This window comes from Benincasa hispida, chromosome 6, assembly GCF_009727055.1.
Source record: "Benincasa hispida cultivar B227 chromosome 6, ASM972705v1, whole genome shotgun sequence".
Lineage (NCBI taxonomy): Eukaryota > Viridiplantae > Streptophyta > Magnoliopsida > Cucurbitales > Cucurbitaceae > Benincasa > Benincasa hispida.
Window position 1 is genome coordinate 46,766,337 of NC_052354.1, and position 14,359 is coordinate 46,780,695.

The following is a 14,359-nucleotide window of genomic DNA, read 5'->3' on the forward strand; positions in this document are numbered from 1 at the left end:
AGTTGGATCCTCAACTCTCTTTCGAACTCTTCCAAAACCAACCTGTACGTTGCTAAAAAGGTCATTACTGTCCTAGGTACCATGCCAGACCACTTAGGCCAAATGTCTAGGAATTTTCACACCACTAATCAATCTTGTTAACTAACATTTTTAGTACATAACTCTAAATTTATGCTATCCTTCCATAATAACTTGTCTTCTTTCTTTAGCGAGTACATACTAGCTTAAAGGACTCTCTTGCCATTCCTTTAAGTTATTTCAGGTGTTACATCCACTTCTGGCTACCTCAAGATATTAAACTACACCATTATGTCATTAATGCTACCAAACCCACATAGTGAAGAAAACAACACAACACATAAAAAGGGAAAAGGGCGTAAAGACCTTATGAGCTGTGAAAAGGGCGTAAAGGCAGTTTACGTCACTTTAGGATTTTGGGATGCCCGACAAACGTGTTGGTGTAAAATCCTAAAAAATTGGAACGACGTTCAAAACTATGCCTATTTGTAGGTTATCCAAAAGAAACGAAAGGTGGCCTATTTTACGATCCTCAAGAGAATAAGGTATTTGTATCGACAAATGCCACATTCTTAGAGGAAGACCACATAAGAAGTCATCAATCTCGCAGTAGACTAGTATTGAATGAAATTTCCAAAGACGCTACAGATAGAACTAGTTCATCTACTAAAGTAGTAGATAAAACTAGTACATCTGGCCAGTCACATCCTTCTCAAGAGTTGAGAATGCCTCGACGTAGTGGGAGGGTTGTTCAACAGCCTGACCATTACTTGGGTTTAACAGAAACACAACTCGTCATACCTGATGACGGCATAGAGGATCCATCGACCTACAAACGGGCGATGAAAGATGTGAACCGTGATCAATAGGTCAAAGCCATGGACCTCGACTTGTGGGCAGTCTATGTACTTCAAATGATGTAAAACCAATTGGTTGTAAGTGGATCTACAAGAGAAAACGAGACCAAGCCGGTAAAGTACAAACTTTTAAGGCTCGACTTATGGCAAAAGGTTATACCCAGAGAGAGAGAGTTAAATATGAAGAAATATTCTCTCCCGTTGCCATACTTAAGTCGATTAGAATACTCTTATCCATTGGCATCTTTTATGACTATGAAATTTGGTAGATGGATGTCAAGACAACATTTCTAAACGGCGATCTTGACGAGAGTATCTATATGGCTCAACCAGAGGGGTTTATTGCACAGGGTCAAGAACAAAAGGTTTGTAAGCTTCAAAATTCCATTTATAGGTTGAAACAAGCTTTTAGATCCTTGAATATAAGATTTGATACTGCGATCAAATCTTATGGCTTTGTACAGAATGTTGACGAGCCTTGTGTTTAAAGAAGATCGTCAATTCTACTATAATGTTCTTAGTTTTATATGTTGACGATATTCTACTCATTGGGAATGAAGTAGGTTACCTAACTGACATCAAGAAATGGCTAGCAACGCAGTTCCAAATGGAAGATTTGGGAAATGCGCAGTATGTTCTAGGGATTCAGATTATTCGGAACGGTAAGAACAGAACACTAGCCATGTCTCAAGCAACTCATATATACAAAATGTTGTCTAGTTATAAGATGCAGAATTCCAAAAGAGGTCTGTTACCTTACAGATATAGAATTCTTTTGTCAAAGGATCAATGTCCTAAGACACCTCAAGAGGTTGAGGATATGAGACGCATTCCCTATGCTTCCGCAGTAGGGAGCCTGATGTATGCAATGTTATGTACTAGACCTGACATATGTTACGCAGTAGGAATAGTCAATAGGTACTCGTCCAATCCTAGATATGATCATTGGACTACTGTTAAGAATATCCTCAAGTATCTAGGAGAACGAGGAACTACATGCTCGTGTATGGTACTAAGGATTTGATCCCTACTGGATATATTGGCTCTGATTTTCAAATCGATAAAGATGCAAGAAAATCTACATCGGGATCAGTGTTCATTCTGAATGAAGGAGCAGTAGTGTGGAGAAGTGTGAAGCAAAACTGTATTGCGAACTTCACAATGGAAGCTGAATACGTAGCTACATGTGAAGCAGCAAAGAAAGCAGTATGGTTGAGGAAATTCTTGACAGATTTGGAAGTCGTTCCAAATATGCATCTGTCTATCACCCTATATTGTGATAATAGTGGTGTAGTTGCAAATTCAAGAGAATCAAGAAGCCACAAGTGTGTCAAGCATATTGAGCGCAAATACCATCTGATCTAGGAGATTGTACATTGTGGAGATGTTGAAGTAACCCAGATATCTTTTGAGCAAAACATTGTTGATCCTTTTACAAAGGCCCTCGTGGCTAAAATGTTTGAAGGTCACCTACAGAGTCTAGGTCTACTAAGTTTGTAAACTAGGACAAGTGGGAGAACTTTTAGGTATATGCCCTAGTTTATTGTATTCTTATGTTTATTTTACTCATATGTTTCTCACTTAAATTCAATATTGTGATACTTCATTAGGAGTTTTAGTCCAAGTGGGAGTTTTTTGGATTTTATGTCCTAAAACTCGTAGTTTGTAAATTGATAATCATATTCTGTTTTGTTTTTCGATAAAATTGTTATTGAAATTGTAATCTTGAATCCAATAAACTAAGGTCCTGAGGTTATTTAATGTAGTTTGAATTTTATGTAGTGACATAAATGTGGATCAAGTTCAAATATATAGCCAAAATGGTCTATAATATATGAATAAGATTGGGCGCCTTATTCTGGGGATACTATGGATGCGGCCCATTTTGTAGTTAGTACAAACGATGTGATCCTAAATCGTTCATGTGGAGACATGAAAGTGGGGGCATCCTATGTAAAGATTTTACATAATATTGAACCATGAAATAGTCACTTTTTACGTTCTAAACACTGTTTTATGTATAAAACTAACTATTTGGTTAATTGATGACCTAGGTAACTTAATCTTAATCCTGAACTAACTATGAACTCCTGTTCACTCGAAATTATCCTTAAATCTGCATAGGTGAGGGCAGCTCATTATCGTTGGCTCAATAAGCCTCCCATTTCAGGGGTAAGATCAGGTGGATAGTTGGGAACATAGGGTGCAAGACGAAATTCACTTCTAGCCGTTATAGGGATAGTAGATAGGTTGTTCCCTTTAGTACTGAATCCAGGTCTTGAACAAGGGGCCCCATCCTCTCCTTAGCCCGAGAGGGGTTCGGTTTATAGGTTGGACCTTAAACCAATTATTCATTAGAGGATCAGTGGAACTTAAGGAACAAGATGTAGTCTTGGGGGTAAAACGGTTTTTATGACCCAGCTGAGATTACGAACAATCTGTGAATGATTAGCTTAATAATCATGGTTATATCAAATGGACACAAATATATCTATAGTGGGGGGAGTGCAACTACAGGACTATAGTGGAATGACCCGTTAGTTAACGAATGTTGATTAACTCCGTCTGAAAAATTTTTAGCCAGTTAATCACGGATCGTTGGAGCCCATGATCTATAGGTCCATTAGGTTCCCCTATTAGCTCATATGGAATAAACTTAGGATAGTATGATAGAATGATTCGAATTGTTCGAATTAGGTGAAGAGAGAGAAATCGACAAGTATATGTGATATAGCAGTCGGTTTTCAGTTTAGAGATACAGCTTTAATATTTGAATGTAATTTAAATATCAAGAATATAAATACGTTCATATTCGAAAGCTCGGAAATAATGGAAATGGTCAAAGATGTAAAAAGTCAAAGAGTTGACTTTTGACTTTGAAAAGTCAAACTTTGACCGACCTTATATTCAAATGTGATTTGAATTTCGAGAAAATAAATACGGATTCATGCTCGAGAAGTCAAAATTAGTCAACACGAAAAAAATCATAAAAAGTCAAAATATTGACTTTTTGGTCAAAGTTTGACTTTGACAAAATGACTATTTTGCCCTTTGACTAAAGTTAGTGGAAAAATCCAAACTTTTGTTGGATAATTCCACTAACAAAATAGTGGGCTAGGTGTTGGCTTATAGTGGAGACATTAAGCCCACTTAGATAATGGATTGTAGGTGTTGGGTATCTATGATTTTGTTTCATGCAATTGTTGCATGGTTTTTTTCTATAAATTGGGCTTTCAATTTGGATGAAAAAACTTTTGCCATTTTGCCAAAATTATTTTCTAAATTTGGGCTGAAAAAATCATTATTTTGGAGAAATTTTTTCAACCTAAATCCAACCCAAAATTCCATTTCTTTTTTCATCTCTTTCTCTCTTTCAGGTTCTTCATCCATCGGGTCCCACAATCCGGTTCTAAGTCCAGAGGATAGTAGGTCAGCTCTAGTGGTGGTCCGGAAGAGTTTGGGTCGAGATTTAGCGAGAAAAAGCGTTTTTCCGGGAGCTACAAAGGTTGTATTCTATCCCTATTAATTTACTGTTTTTTCCTTCATTTGCATGCTAATTTCCTTTTAATTAAAAGTAATTAGAGTGTAATTAGATCCTTATTCCGCTGCCTATGTCTCGTGTTCCATCATCAGCCTCCTCCAACCTCCCTAATGCATGCACAGGTTACTACTAATGAGAATGTTGGTCAGAATACGACTGCCTTGAATTCTATCATTGATGATTCGCCTGCCGCTGAAGCAATTGTACCTCAAAATCCTAATACCAATGCTGGTAAACCTGTGATTGACAAAGAAATTTCATCAGACTCTTCTTATGACCATGTCGTGCTTGTGGAACTAGGCAAGCATAGAATGAAAAAACGGTCTCAATGTCTTAGATTGCTGGTTTTTCTTCCAAAATGCGCTCACGTTTAGCACCATCCTTTGAGAATCCTTCTAATTCGGTTTCCAGTGTTCATTCTCATTCATCATCTGATGCAGTTGATGCTACTGTGGTCCCAAAAAGAGTAAACACCAGAACTGATAGAAGGAAAGGTTCCTCGGAATGTTCTATTCGTACCCATTGATGGTATTTCTTTTCACTGTGAAGAAAATGTTTGAAAATGGAAATATGTCATTCGTAGAAGAATTGTAGATGAACAAAATGTTTTAGATAGGAGACAATTCTGTTTGACAATCATGGAGCTTTTAAATCAGGTTGGATTGCTGAAGACAGTTTCTCAGCTTGTACCTTTTTATCCTCAACTTATTCGAGTTCTTTTTCAATCTTTCTAATTTGTTTGATGATCCAAGTAGTGGTGAATATAGAAAATTTCATGTAAGAGGTATCTGCTTTACTATTTCTCTAGAAGTTATTAATGAGTTTCTTGACCATGATGATACCTTAGCTCTTTGTGCACCACATCCTTTTACAAAAACTTTGGTGATTGAGCTAACTAGGGGCACTTATTCTTCTTGGCCTTCATCTGGTCAATTGTCTACTACCACTTTGAGCGTCAAATATGCAATACTTCATAATATTGATATTGCTAGCTGGTGTCTCTCTACATACGGTTCTGAAGTGTCTCCATCGCTTGCCATTCTGTTATACCAAATTGGCACTGGTTTTCGATTCAATTTTGGCGTTTTTGTTTATAATCAAGTTTTGCATTGTGTTGAATCCTTTGTTATCAAACTACCTATTTGCTTCCTTCGTCTTCAGTGTGGTATCATGCTCTCTCAGTAGCCAACCATTCTTACTCCCGTGGATGCTCCAAGTCTTGTTGCCAAGTGTATCAATCTAAGCTACAAACTTTTTTAGGGGTCCCATGTGCCAGACATTATGCACAACATTCGGCCTTCTAGAGCTGATGACATACCTGTGCCTGATGATCTTCGTGCTCTTAAAGGTGGCCTATTAATTCCTTATAATCTTAGAACACGTATCTTACAGGTGCTCTCTTTTGAGTTCGAAACTTTGAGCGGTATAATTCGTTCTCTTACAGATCAATAGAGGACTGTAGATACTCTGGTTCAATTGTTGAGTTTATCGTTACCTTTTGATGATGCCTCGTCTACTTCACAACGTCCTTCCTCTCAACATGCTTAATTTGCTTCCTCTGGGAATCAAGGGGGAATGTGGGTTTTTTTTTTTTTTTTTTTTTTTTGTGCAGTGAAGTTGGTTTGTTGTTGGTGGTTGTCTTGGTGGTTGGTTGTTGTTGTTTTGGGGAATGGTTACTAGTTTTCTTGTTTAGTCTTGGTTTTTGTTACCTTAATGCAGTTTTTATTTATGTTATCTCATGATTGCCCATACAAGAAAATAGTTATGCCAAAGGGGGAGATTGTTATTGTTTTTATTTTGCATGTAAATTTTGTTTTATTGAAATATTTGATCTTTTCCGATTGACTTCGTGATGGATTGTCTAGTTGTTTATTTTGGAATGTTCAGGTCTTGTTGGTTTTCTTATCTGTAACTTTCTTGTTGATACTGTTTATAAAAGGAAGTAAGAGAATGTTCTCAACTAGGTTTTTTGGAACTGAATGTTCATTGTCATTTTTGTGCGGCCATTGCTGAAAGCGAATAAACAGAAGGGTTTGCAGGGTTCTTTATCGTGCGTGGGTAAATACTTGAAGAGAAGCGTTGAGTTTAGGGCAAGCTTAAATGTACAAGATCAATAAAGCCTGATCTGAGAAAAAATCTTGAGATAGATGAAGTCAAGTTTAGGGGGAGTCTAAACAAATTGCCTATCTAAGATTTACTGCACTATATGACAGTTGTTCTATCCATTAAGTAGTTTCTCTTGTAAACCTTCTTAATAATACTAGGCTTCTTTTTATCTTGGGCACTGTGCTCCCCAGATGTAGGCAAAGTTATAGCGAATTGGGTTAACATATTGTGTGTTATTTTTCTTCTCTGTTTGTTTCTTTTGTACTAATACTTCTGTCAACATCATTGTGTCCATCATCATATATTCAGTTGACTGTTTGTACGTTTTTCATATTTTATTTTTATATATATTTTAAAAGTTAAAATTCACTTTTATCTCTAAACCTTGTGCTTTAGTTTTAAATAATTTAACCTCTATACTTTTATATTTATAAGCAGTAATGGAACGTTGAATTGAGTTATGAAGTCTAGAATAATGTGCTTGTGGAGTTAGAAATCTATGTTCAAGAGTAGAAGGTTAGTAGATTAAATCTGTGTTTGGAGTTCATAGTTGAGTTACTAAGTCACCGTATGCGATACAGATGTTTGCAACCCAAAAATGTCTTGATTTTCTATTATTTATTTTTTGTTAATATATTTTTGAGGTGAACAATTTAACTCCTAAACTTTAATAAGTATCAATTGACTTATTGTATTTAACAATTTATAATAATTTAACCTCTATTATACAAATACTATTAAAATTTAATATTATTTCTTAAACGATTTAGTTTGATGAGATATTTCTGGATAGAAACTAAATTATTAGAAATATAAAATTGAAAATTGAATTGCAACATGTTAATATTAGAGGAGTAAATTATTATAAATTTAGAAGTACAATAGTCTCGAGTAAATAATAAAGTAAATTTGTGTTTAAAAAAAGTTATTGTCGTTTTAAAAAGTACAAAAATAGATTTTACTTCTACCAAAAGTAATATTTATATATTTTGATCAAGAATTCGATTTCCATTTCCATTTTCCCTTGAAGTTTCAAGCGTTAACTGTTTTTGTGAGTAAATTTGTTGACATGTCTTTTAATAAGTTGAAAAGTTATCATAATTTTCTAGAAAGAAATTGTTTGATGTCTAGCTATTAAGAAGACACAAATCCTGGTTCCATAGAGACATTTTCTTAAAATCATTTGTAGATTAAACAAATAAATATTTAAATCTTAATTTTCAAAATATAGCTTACATATTTATTTCAAAACAAACATATTTGCACATTCTCCATTTCTCTGCTTTTATCCTCCAACCTAATTTTGATACATATTGTAAATAAGTTATAAGCCTAGTCACCAACAGAAAATCAAAAGAGAAAGGGAACAGCTCACAAACCAACACAATTTACAAACTAATTCCAAATTCTATAAATTAAACCTCCAACTCCAAACCCTGTAATGTAACAAACTCTATTTAGTATTTTTAACCACAAACTTCTCCCATGGAATTACAAATATGCCACTACAGCAGTATAGCCAACACATTTACTGCAGAATTCTCTCCATATCTGCAAAGGTATCACAGTTACATAACATCAAATTTAAATTAAGCTGCAAAATAGAGCTTTCAAGACAAGTAGAAATCTTTTAGAGTTTCGAACCATAATTAAGGCTTGGAACGATACGTTTCAAGTCCAAATTTCATCCGAAATTCTGAAAATTTTCTACTTAGTTTTGAAACAGCAGCGACGTTTAGAGGTATTTTTCATAATTTAGCCGATTTATATACAATGATATGGAATGACAGGGGCAAAAGTTTCCTACTTTTTCCAATAAGAAAGTACTCATGGAATGGATGAAACAAACTTATTGAAAGCTTGTTTCTGTACATAACCTGAGGGGCAATCTTGAGGCTTCTTGATCAGATCCTCCAGTTCCAGGAAAAGATTGAAATGGTTACTACTCAATTCTTCATCAACAACCATATCCTTTGGTGGCATACAATTCGCTGCACCATCTTCCAATGCTTGGAACGGCGTTTTGATCTGTCCAGATTTGATAACATCAGGAAAAATATCGGTGAGCTCAGAGTGCATGCTCATAAGCTCTTCTTGGACTTCAGTTTCAAGATTGACATCCCGAGATGCGTCGATAGTCTCAACGCCAAGATTTTGATGTCCTTGAATTGCAAGGAATTTCCTTTTCTTTCCAAACTCATCTCTATTATTCAGCTTCTTCTTTTTCAGCATTCTCCTCTGGACCAACTGTCGACAAAATGCGGGGTTTCTCGACATTTTGGCAAGGAAATAGAACATCTGTTGATGCTTGGATTCAACGCATTGAACACGTTCTTCGACCATGGTGAGTTGGTTCTGTGAGTCCTGCTGCTGGTCTCTCAATTTGGACATCTCTAATCTCAAAATGTTGTTATCAGTTTTAAGAGTTTGTAGTTCTGTTTCCACTACTACTGGCTTTGTCAAATCTTCTAAATTAGTAGTACTCATGGCCAAGCCTAAATGCTGCTTCTTGTAATTATTATTATTATTACACCTATTTCTTCTCTTAATATTCTTCAGCAAATGTTTCTTCCCTCCTTGAAAACCTTCATTTGCAAACTCCCATTTATCAGAATCAATCTTCCTAAAACCCTGCAATACACACCCAAAAACTTATTAATTCTACCCTCCCTTATTTTTTAAAAACCAACCCACAATTTCTCAGCATTATCTACTTTCTAAGAATGTTTTTGAAACCCGAACTCGTTTTGAAAAACTTAAAAACATATTGCCAGAAGGTCCTAAAGACCTCGTATATATATCATACATACACTACCAAAACTAAAACATATCACACGTTTATATACGACAACTGAAAACCGTCGAACATAATTTTCAAAATAGTTATCAAAAACGAAGAAAAACAAAATCAGAAACATAATTTTGAAATCCTAACTTGTGATGTGGCGGGAAAATGATATTAAGTCAAATCCATGATAAAAAAAAATATATATATATCATCTCTAAAGTGGAGAGAGCACTCCTCCAGAACACAGTTTTTATTTCAAATAATGATATTAAAAAAGCTTCCTATTATATAAACTTACCCTTAAATAAGAAAATTAACTAATTAAATAGTAATTAATCTAAATTTAAAAAAATAAACTACAATTAACTTAAATTATACAAATACTAGGGCTACCGAAAAACTTGTCTAGAAGTTGGTTGATCACTTCTTTATTGCATGTCTAAACATAGAAACTGGTTTCAAAACTAAGCTTTCTGAAAGAAATTAAACGAGAAGAACAATATATTGATTTTTGTGGATTGAGAATCTAAAAAGAATGAAAAAATAAAAAGCATAAATTAATTAAAAAGACTGACATAAGTATTGAGCTGGCGGATGAAGCTGGAGAAATTGGAGTGCTTAAAGTACTTAGGGAGAAGAAATTTGGAGAATTGATGAGAATCCCAAACAATAAAGCTATTACGAGATTCGCTCCAAGATACAACCGGATCGGTTTCCGGATCCTCCACCATCTCATACGTCTTCTTCAAGAACGGCGCCGGCCCCACCTCATGCAACCCTTCCATTGGTTTCACCCAAACCCCATCTCCACCGCCGCCGCCCCTATTCCTCGCCGCCGTGCTTACTTCATTTATTTCCTCTTCCTCCTTTACATGACTCATCTTTTCATCTACGACCTCACCGATTGCAGTTCCAGCGCCGTCGCGGGAACCACCGTCAGCGTCAGGGAGGACCATTAATTAAAAAAATACAGAGGAATTGTTTCCGATAAGATAGATTTATTTAAGTGTGAAACTAACTAATTGAATTGGTACCGAAAATGGAAAGGGTGTACAAGATTTTCCCTTACTTAAGATGGAATATTTTGGATTTATTTGTTATCCATTCAGTTCAATGAATCCATTTTTATTTTCTTTTTCCTCCCTAAAAAATAAAAATAAAAATCAGACTATATCCACGTGTCATATTCTCAACCCCATTTACTTTCTAATTTTTCTTGTTAAAATTACACATCCAATGAGTTTAAATTAAAACTCTTGAATTAAGTTGGTTTTAATTGTAAATTTACACATTCAATTTTGAAAAACCAACAGTTAAACACATAATTGAAAATCAACATTTAGTTACTCCAGAATGATTAACAATAAATAAAAGTCAAATGCTAAGAACAAACTTGACCACTACTATTTTTTTTAAAGTTCTAAAACTTGACAATTCGTTTTTTAAAACATTGATAGAGGGTGAATAAAAAAAAATAATAAACATATAATTTTTTTTTTTATAGGAATGAAAGTGTTACAAGATTAATTTTAAAATAAAACATCAAAATAATTTGTAATAGAGCCTAAATTTTGTAGTTTTGTGTTTTTTTCCCGTGATCTTTCAAGAATATCAGTAAGTTTCTAAATATTTATATTTTATAAGTGTTGTTTTTAAAACGGTGAAATGTTCTTAAATTTTTTATTTTGTGTCAAATAGATTAATAATTAATTTTTTTAAAATTAATTAATTAATTTAATAGATATAAATTTGAAATCTTGATCCCAGCAAACTTTAAACTTTGTAGTTTTAAAATTATCAAATTATGATTAAGTAAAAATTTACTATTAAATATTGAGGGACTAAATTTATCATTTTCACTTAAAATTTTAATGACATGTGAAACATAAACTAAAAAACCTGTGATCATCAAAACTAATCACATTATTCCTTTCATTTCTTAAAAAATAAAGAGTAGTAATAGAAATTAGAATAATAACAATAAAATAAAATTCGGGTGATGCGGTCGCTCGGACCGATCAATGTGCATGACTACCACGTGGTATTTAGCCCATTATCCAAGTAATAGTCACATTTGTCGTTTCCTTTAAAAGTTTAAAACATAGGAATTTATACTCTAGGACCACATCTATACTTTAATTACTGTTATGCCAAATATTGTAATACCTCTAATTCTATTTATAACATTTTTATAATTTCACATAATTATGTTTCTCTCTTTTATTCTTAATGAGTAAGTTATTATTTTTCGCTTTCATTACTTTACATCCATTTTACTAGACAAGTATATTACAATTTCATCAAATAAATACCATAATAATTCGTTGTGTAAGAGACAATTACTTCGAATTAAAACTTTCACAAATTTGCCATATATTCAAACCACACTGTATTTGGGAGTGTTATTGGGGTAATGATTTTTCATTTGTTTTATTGTTAAATTATTATATGCATAATTGTTATGTGAGGTAAGATAAATACACATAATAAAAACAAAAGAAAATTTAAAATATATATCTCATCCATCTAGAAATATTTGTATCATCATAAAATACTTAAACTAGATATTATCTATTAAAATACAAACCGTATAATAAAAGCATTCATGAAATATAAGTAGTCTTGCAATTTTCTCCTGCTCCTCTTCTATCTCCCTTCCATGACAAAAAATTTCACTTTCTTCAACAACCTTTAACTTGTTTTGGTCATCACTTGAGGAGAGAAAATCTTCATCATCGTCAAAAAGCTGAACTCAAAGTCAATTGTAGAATGAGTTCTTATAGAATTATGAAGTGTCATTGATACGACAACAATCTTCACTTATTTATTAAAAGGAAAACTATGCATATGGCGTAACATTCACCATGTGTTTTTTCAAACACCAAATGTCCTCTCGATTCTACACCTTAAAGATGAATGTCTATGGTTAAATATTTCTTTCTTACCTCTTAGTTGACTCCCATGACGAAAATCAAGAAGATGACATTTTAGCCGTTATAAGGACCTAGATATCCTTTCATTTGTGGATATCTAGCATCAATAAGATAATATTTACCTGTAAAATGCATAGTAATTTAAAAATATATATATATACTGTGAATAGTTTTATTTTAAAATTTTCAAAGCAAACCTTTAGATGGATGAGAAAAATTTAAATGAGGTCTTCGTAAATCTTCCATGATGAAGATATGTGAGTCATGAGCAGCACCTTCCCAACCAGCCCAAGTAAAAGTGAAGCACGTAATAAAATCACATACGGCCATAACATTTTGGGTAGTAATACCTTTTCTACCAATAAATGGTAATTGTTTATCTTTAGGAGGAACAATTGATATCTGGGTGCCATCAATTACTCCTATGCAATTTTTAAAGTATGGCCAATATCGATCATCACTTCTAATTTTACTTGGAGTTGCTCTAAATTGCGGATCACTTGGTTTATTGATGTCCACTGCTAAACGACAAACAAGTCTAATACCAAACTAAACCATCTAGAAACAGTTTGGCTCAAGTGTTAAAACCTTTCTTGAATCATTCTATTGGTTAATCCATGCCCTAATGTGATAAGGAACATGGCTAAAGCTTCTTCTGTTGGTACATCTGAAATACTTTTGATGCCATAATTTTGATTAAGTGTCATCAATAATTGAGTAAACACATGTTTTTCCATCCTAAATTATTGATGATACCTAACATCATGTCCACTTAAAATCTCTCGAACAAACTTGAAACCTATGTGAAATGAAGTCCTACATAGTTCTTTGTCAACATATTTTTCAAAATGACTCACAACTATTGTACATCCAATTTTAACTAAATGGTCAAATTCTTCATCGTCACCATCATCTAAAAAACTATTAGTATCATCAATATCAATCATATCAGACGACATTTCTGTTAACAAAAAAAACACACAATTAACCATAAATGTCTTTCAATCACATCAGACGACATTTCTAAACCAAAGCAATTTCAATAGTTCAAGAAAAAGAAACAACATGAAAATTAAAGTATTGATCTAATGAAGATTAGAAATTCACACCTAAAAGACTCAAACACAAAAAAGTATCAATGTTAAACTTTTTTTTTTTTAAGCCATTCAATTTTTTACTCAAGCTTCTTTATAACAACAAACATTTCTCTATTTTATCTTTTAGTAAAAACTTCAGTAGCCTTCATATACACCTCGTCACCTTCTATAATCCCAGACAAGCTCATTAAAGTATCCATTACTTCAAGAATATTATTTATTGGTTTTGTAATTGGTGTTTTCTTTCAATGAGGACATTCAAAATAATTCAACAAGGACAAAGGACTCCCTTCTGAATTTGATCACTGTTTTAGAGAAGTAGCTTCTAACCTTTGAATCTTAGCAAAGAAATACAAGATAAAGTTAAGCAAACCAGAGATCAAACTCGTTGAATCTTAGCTTTGACTATGTTTCTGTTATTGCTTCAGCCAAATTGTTTTTATTTCTCATTGAATCTTAGCTTTGGTTAATTTTTTATAGATCCAAAACAAGTGGTCTTTGAGAATATGCTAAAAAGTGGCCTATCATTATCTACTTCAATGAAACCAAAATTTTCTGCACAAATGCCACCTTCGCACATGCAAATCACCTCAAAAAGTGTCCCACCTCGTAGAAACAAAAAAATTGAAAGGCAAAAAACATAGTATGCACAAACAATCATCAAAATTCCAAAACATAGTTCAATTTCAATCCCCCCAATCCAGACAAATTTTAAACAACCCTTCCAACCGAAACCACCCAGAAAAAAAAATTTCAAAATATCCCCTTTTTTTCTCAAACGACAATCAAGCTCCAACTCCAATAGCCAAACTTCAACAAATTATCAAGGAGGTTGAAAATAAGTATTTTAGTGCTAGGGGTATTTTTGTAATTTAACCTATCTCTAGGGTTTTCTGCTTGTTTATTTATTTGAGCAGTGTCCTTGTATTCTGTGTATCAGAAAATAATGAAAAGAAGTCAAGTATCATGGTTTTTTCTCCCTATACTAGGGTTTTCCACGTAAAACTCTGTGTTCTTTT

The 14,359-nt window shown here is 33.5% G+C and overlaps 1 protein-coding gene across 2 annotated transcripts; it reads right to left on the reverse strand.

Moving 5' to 3' along the window:
* Window positions 1-7,923: 7,923 nt before the first annotated feature.
* On the reverse strand, window positions 7,924-10,374 carry LOC120080066 (heat stress transcription factor A-9-like). 2 transcript variants are annotated; one of them, XM_039034621.1, is made up of 3 exons: window positions 9,886-10,374; window positions 8,400-9,153; window positions 7,924-8,073 (listed from the first exon to the last, which is right to left on the reverse strand). In XM_039034621.1, exons 1-3 carry the CDS (start codon window positions 10,264-10,266, stop codon window positions 8,051-8,053), a joined length of 1,158 nt encoding a protein of 385 aa, XP_038890549.1. In that variant the 5' UTR covers window positions 10,267-10,374; the 3' UTR covers window positions 7,924-8,050. The 2 variants fall into 2 exon arrangements, with proteins under 2 accessions (XP_038890549.1, XP_038890548.1); XM_039034620.1 differs by having other exon boundaries at window positions 7,962-9,153; window positions 9,886-10,372.
* Window positions 10,375-14,359: the final 3,985 nt, after the last annotated feature.

What these genes read in the sequence shown, in the direction of transcription:
- LOC120080066 (XM_039034620.1), bottom strand. Translation starts at nt 10,266, where the DNA reads ATGGTCCTCCCTGACGCTGACGGTGGTTCCCGCGACGGCGCTGGAACT. An exon ending in TCCGCCAGCTCAATACTTAT is followed by an intron (nt 9,154 to 9,885) that starts GTCAGTCTTTTT and finishes TGTGTATTGCAG; the next exon opens with GGTTTTAGGAAGATTGATTC.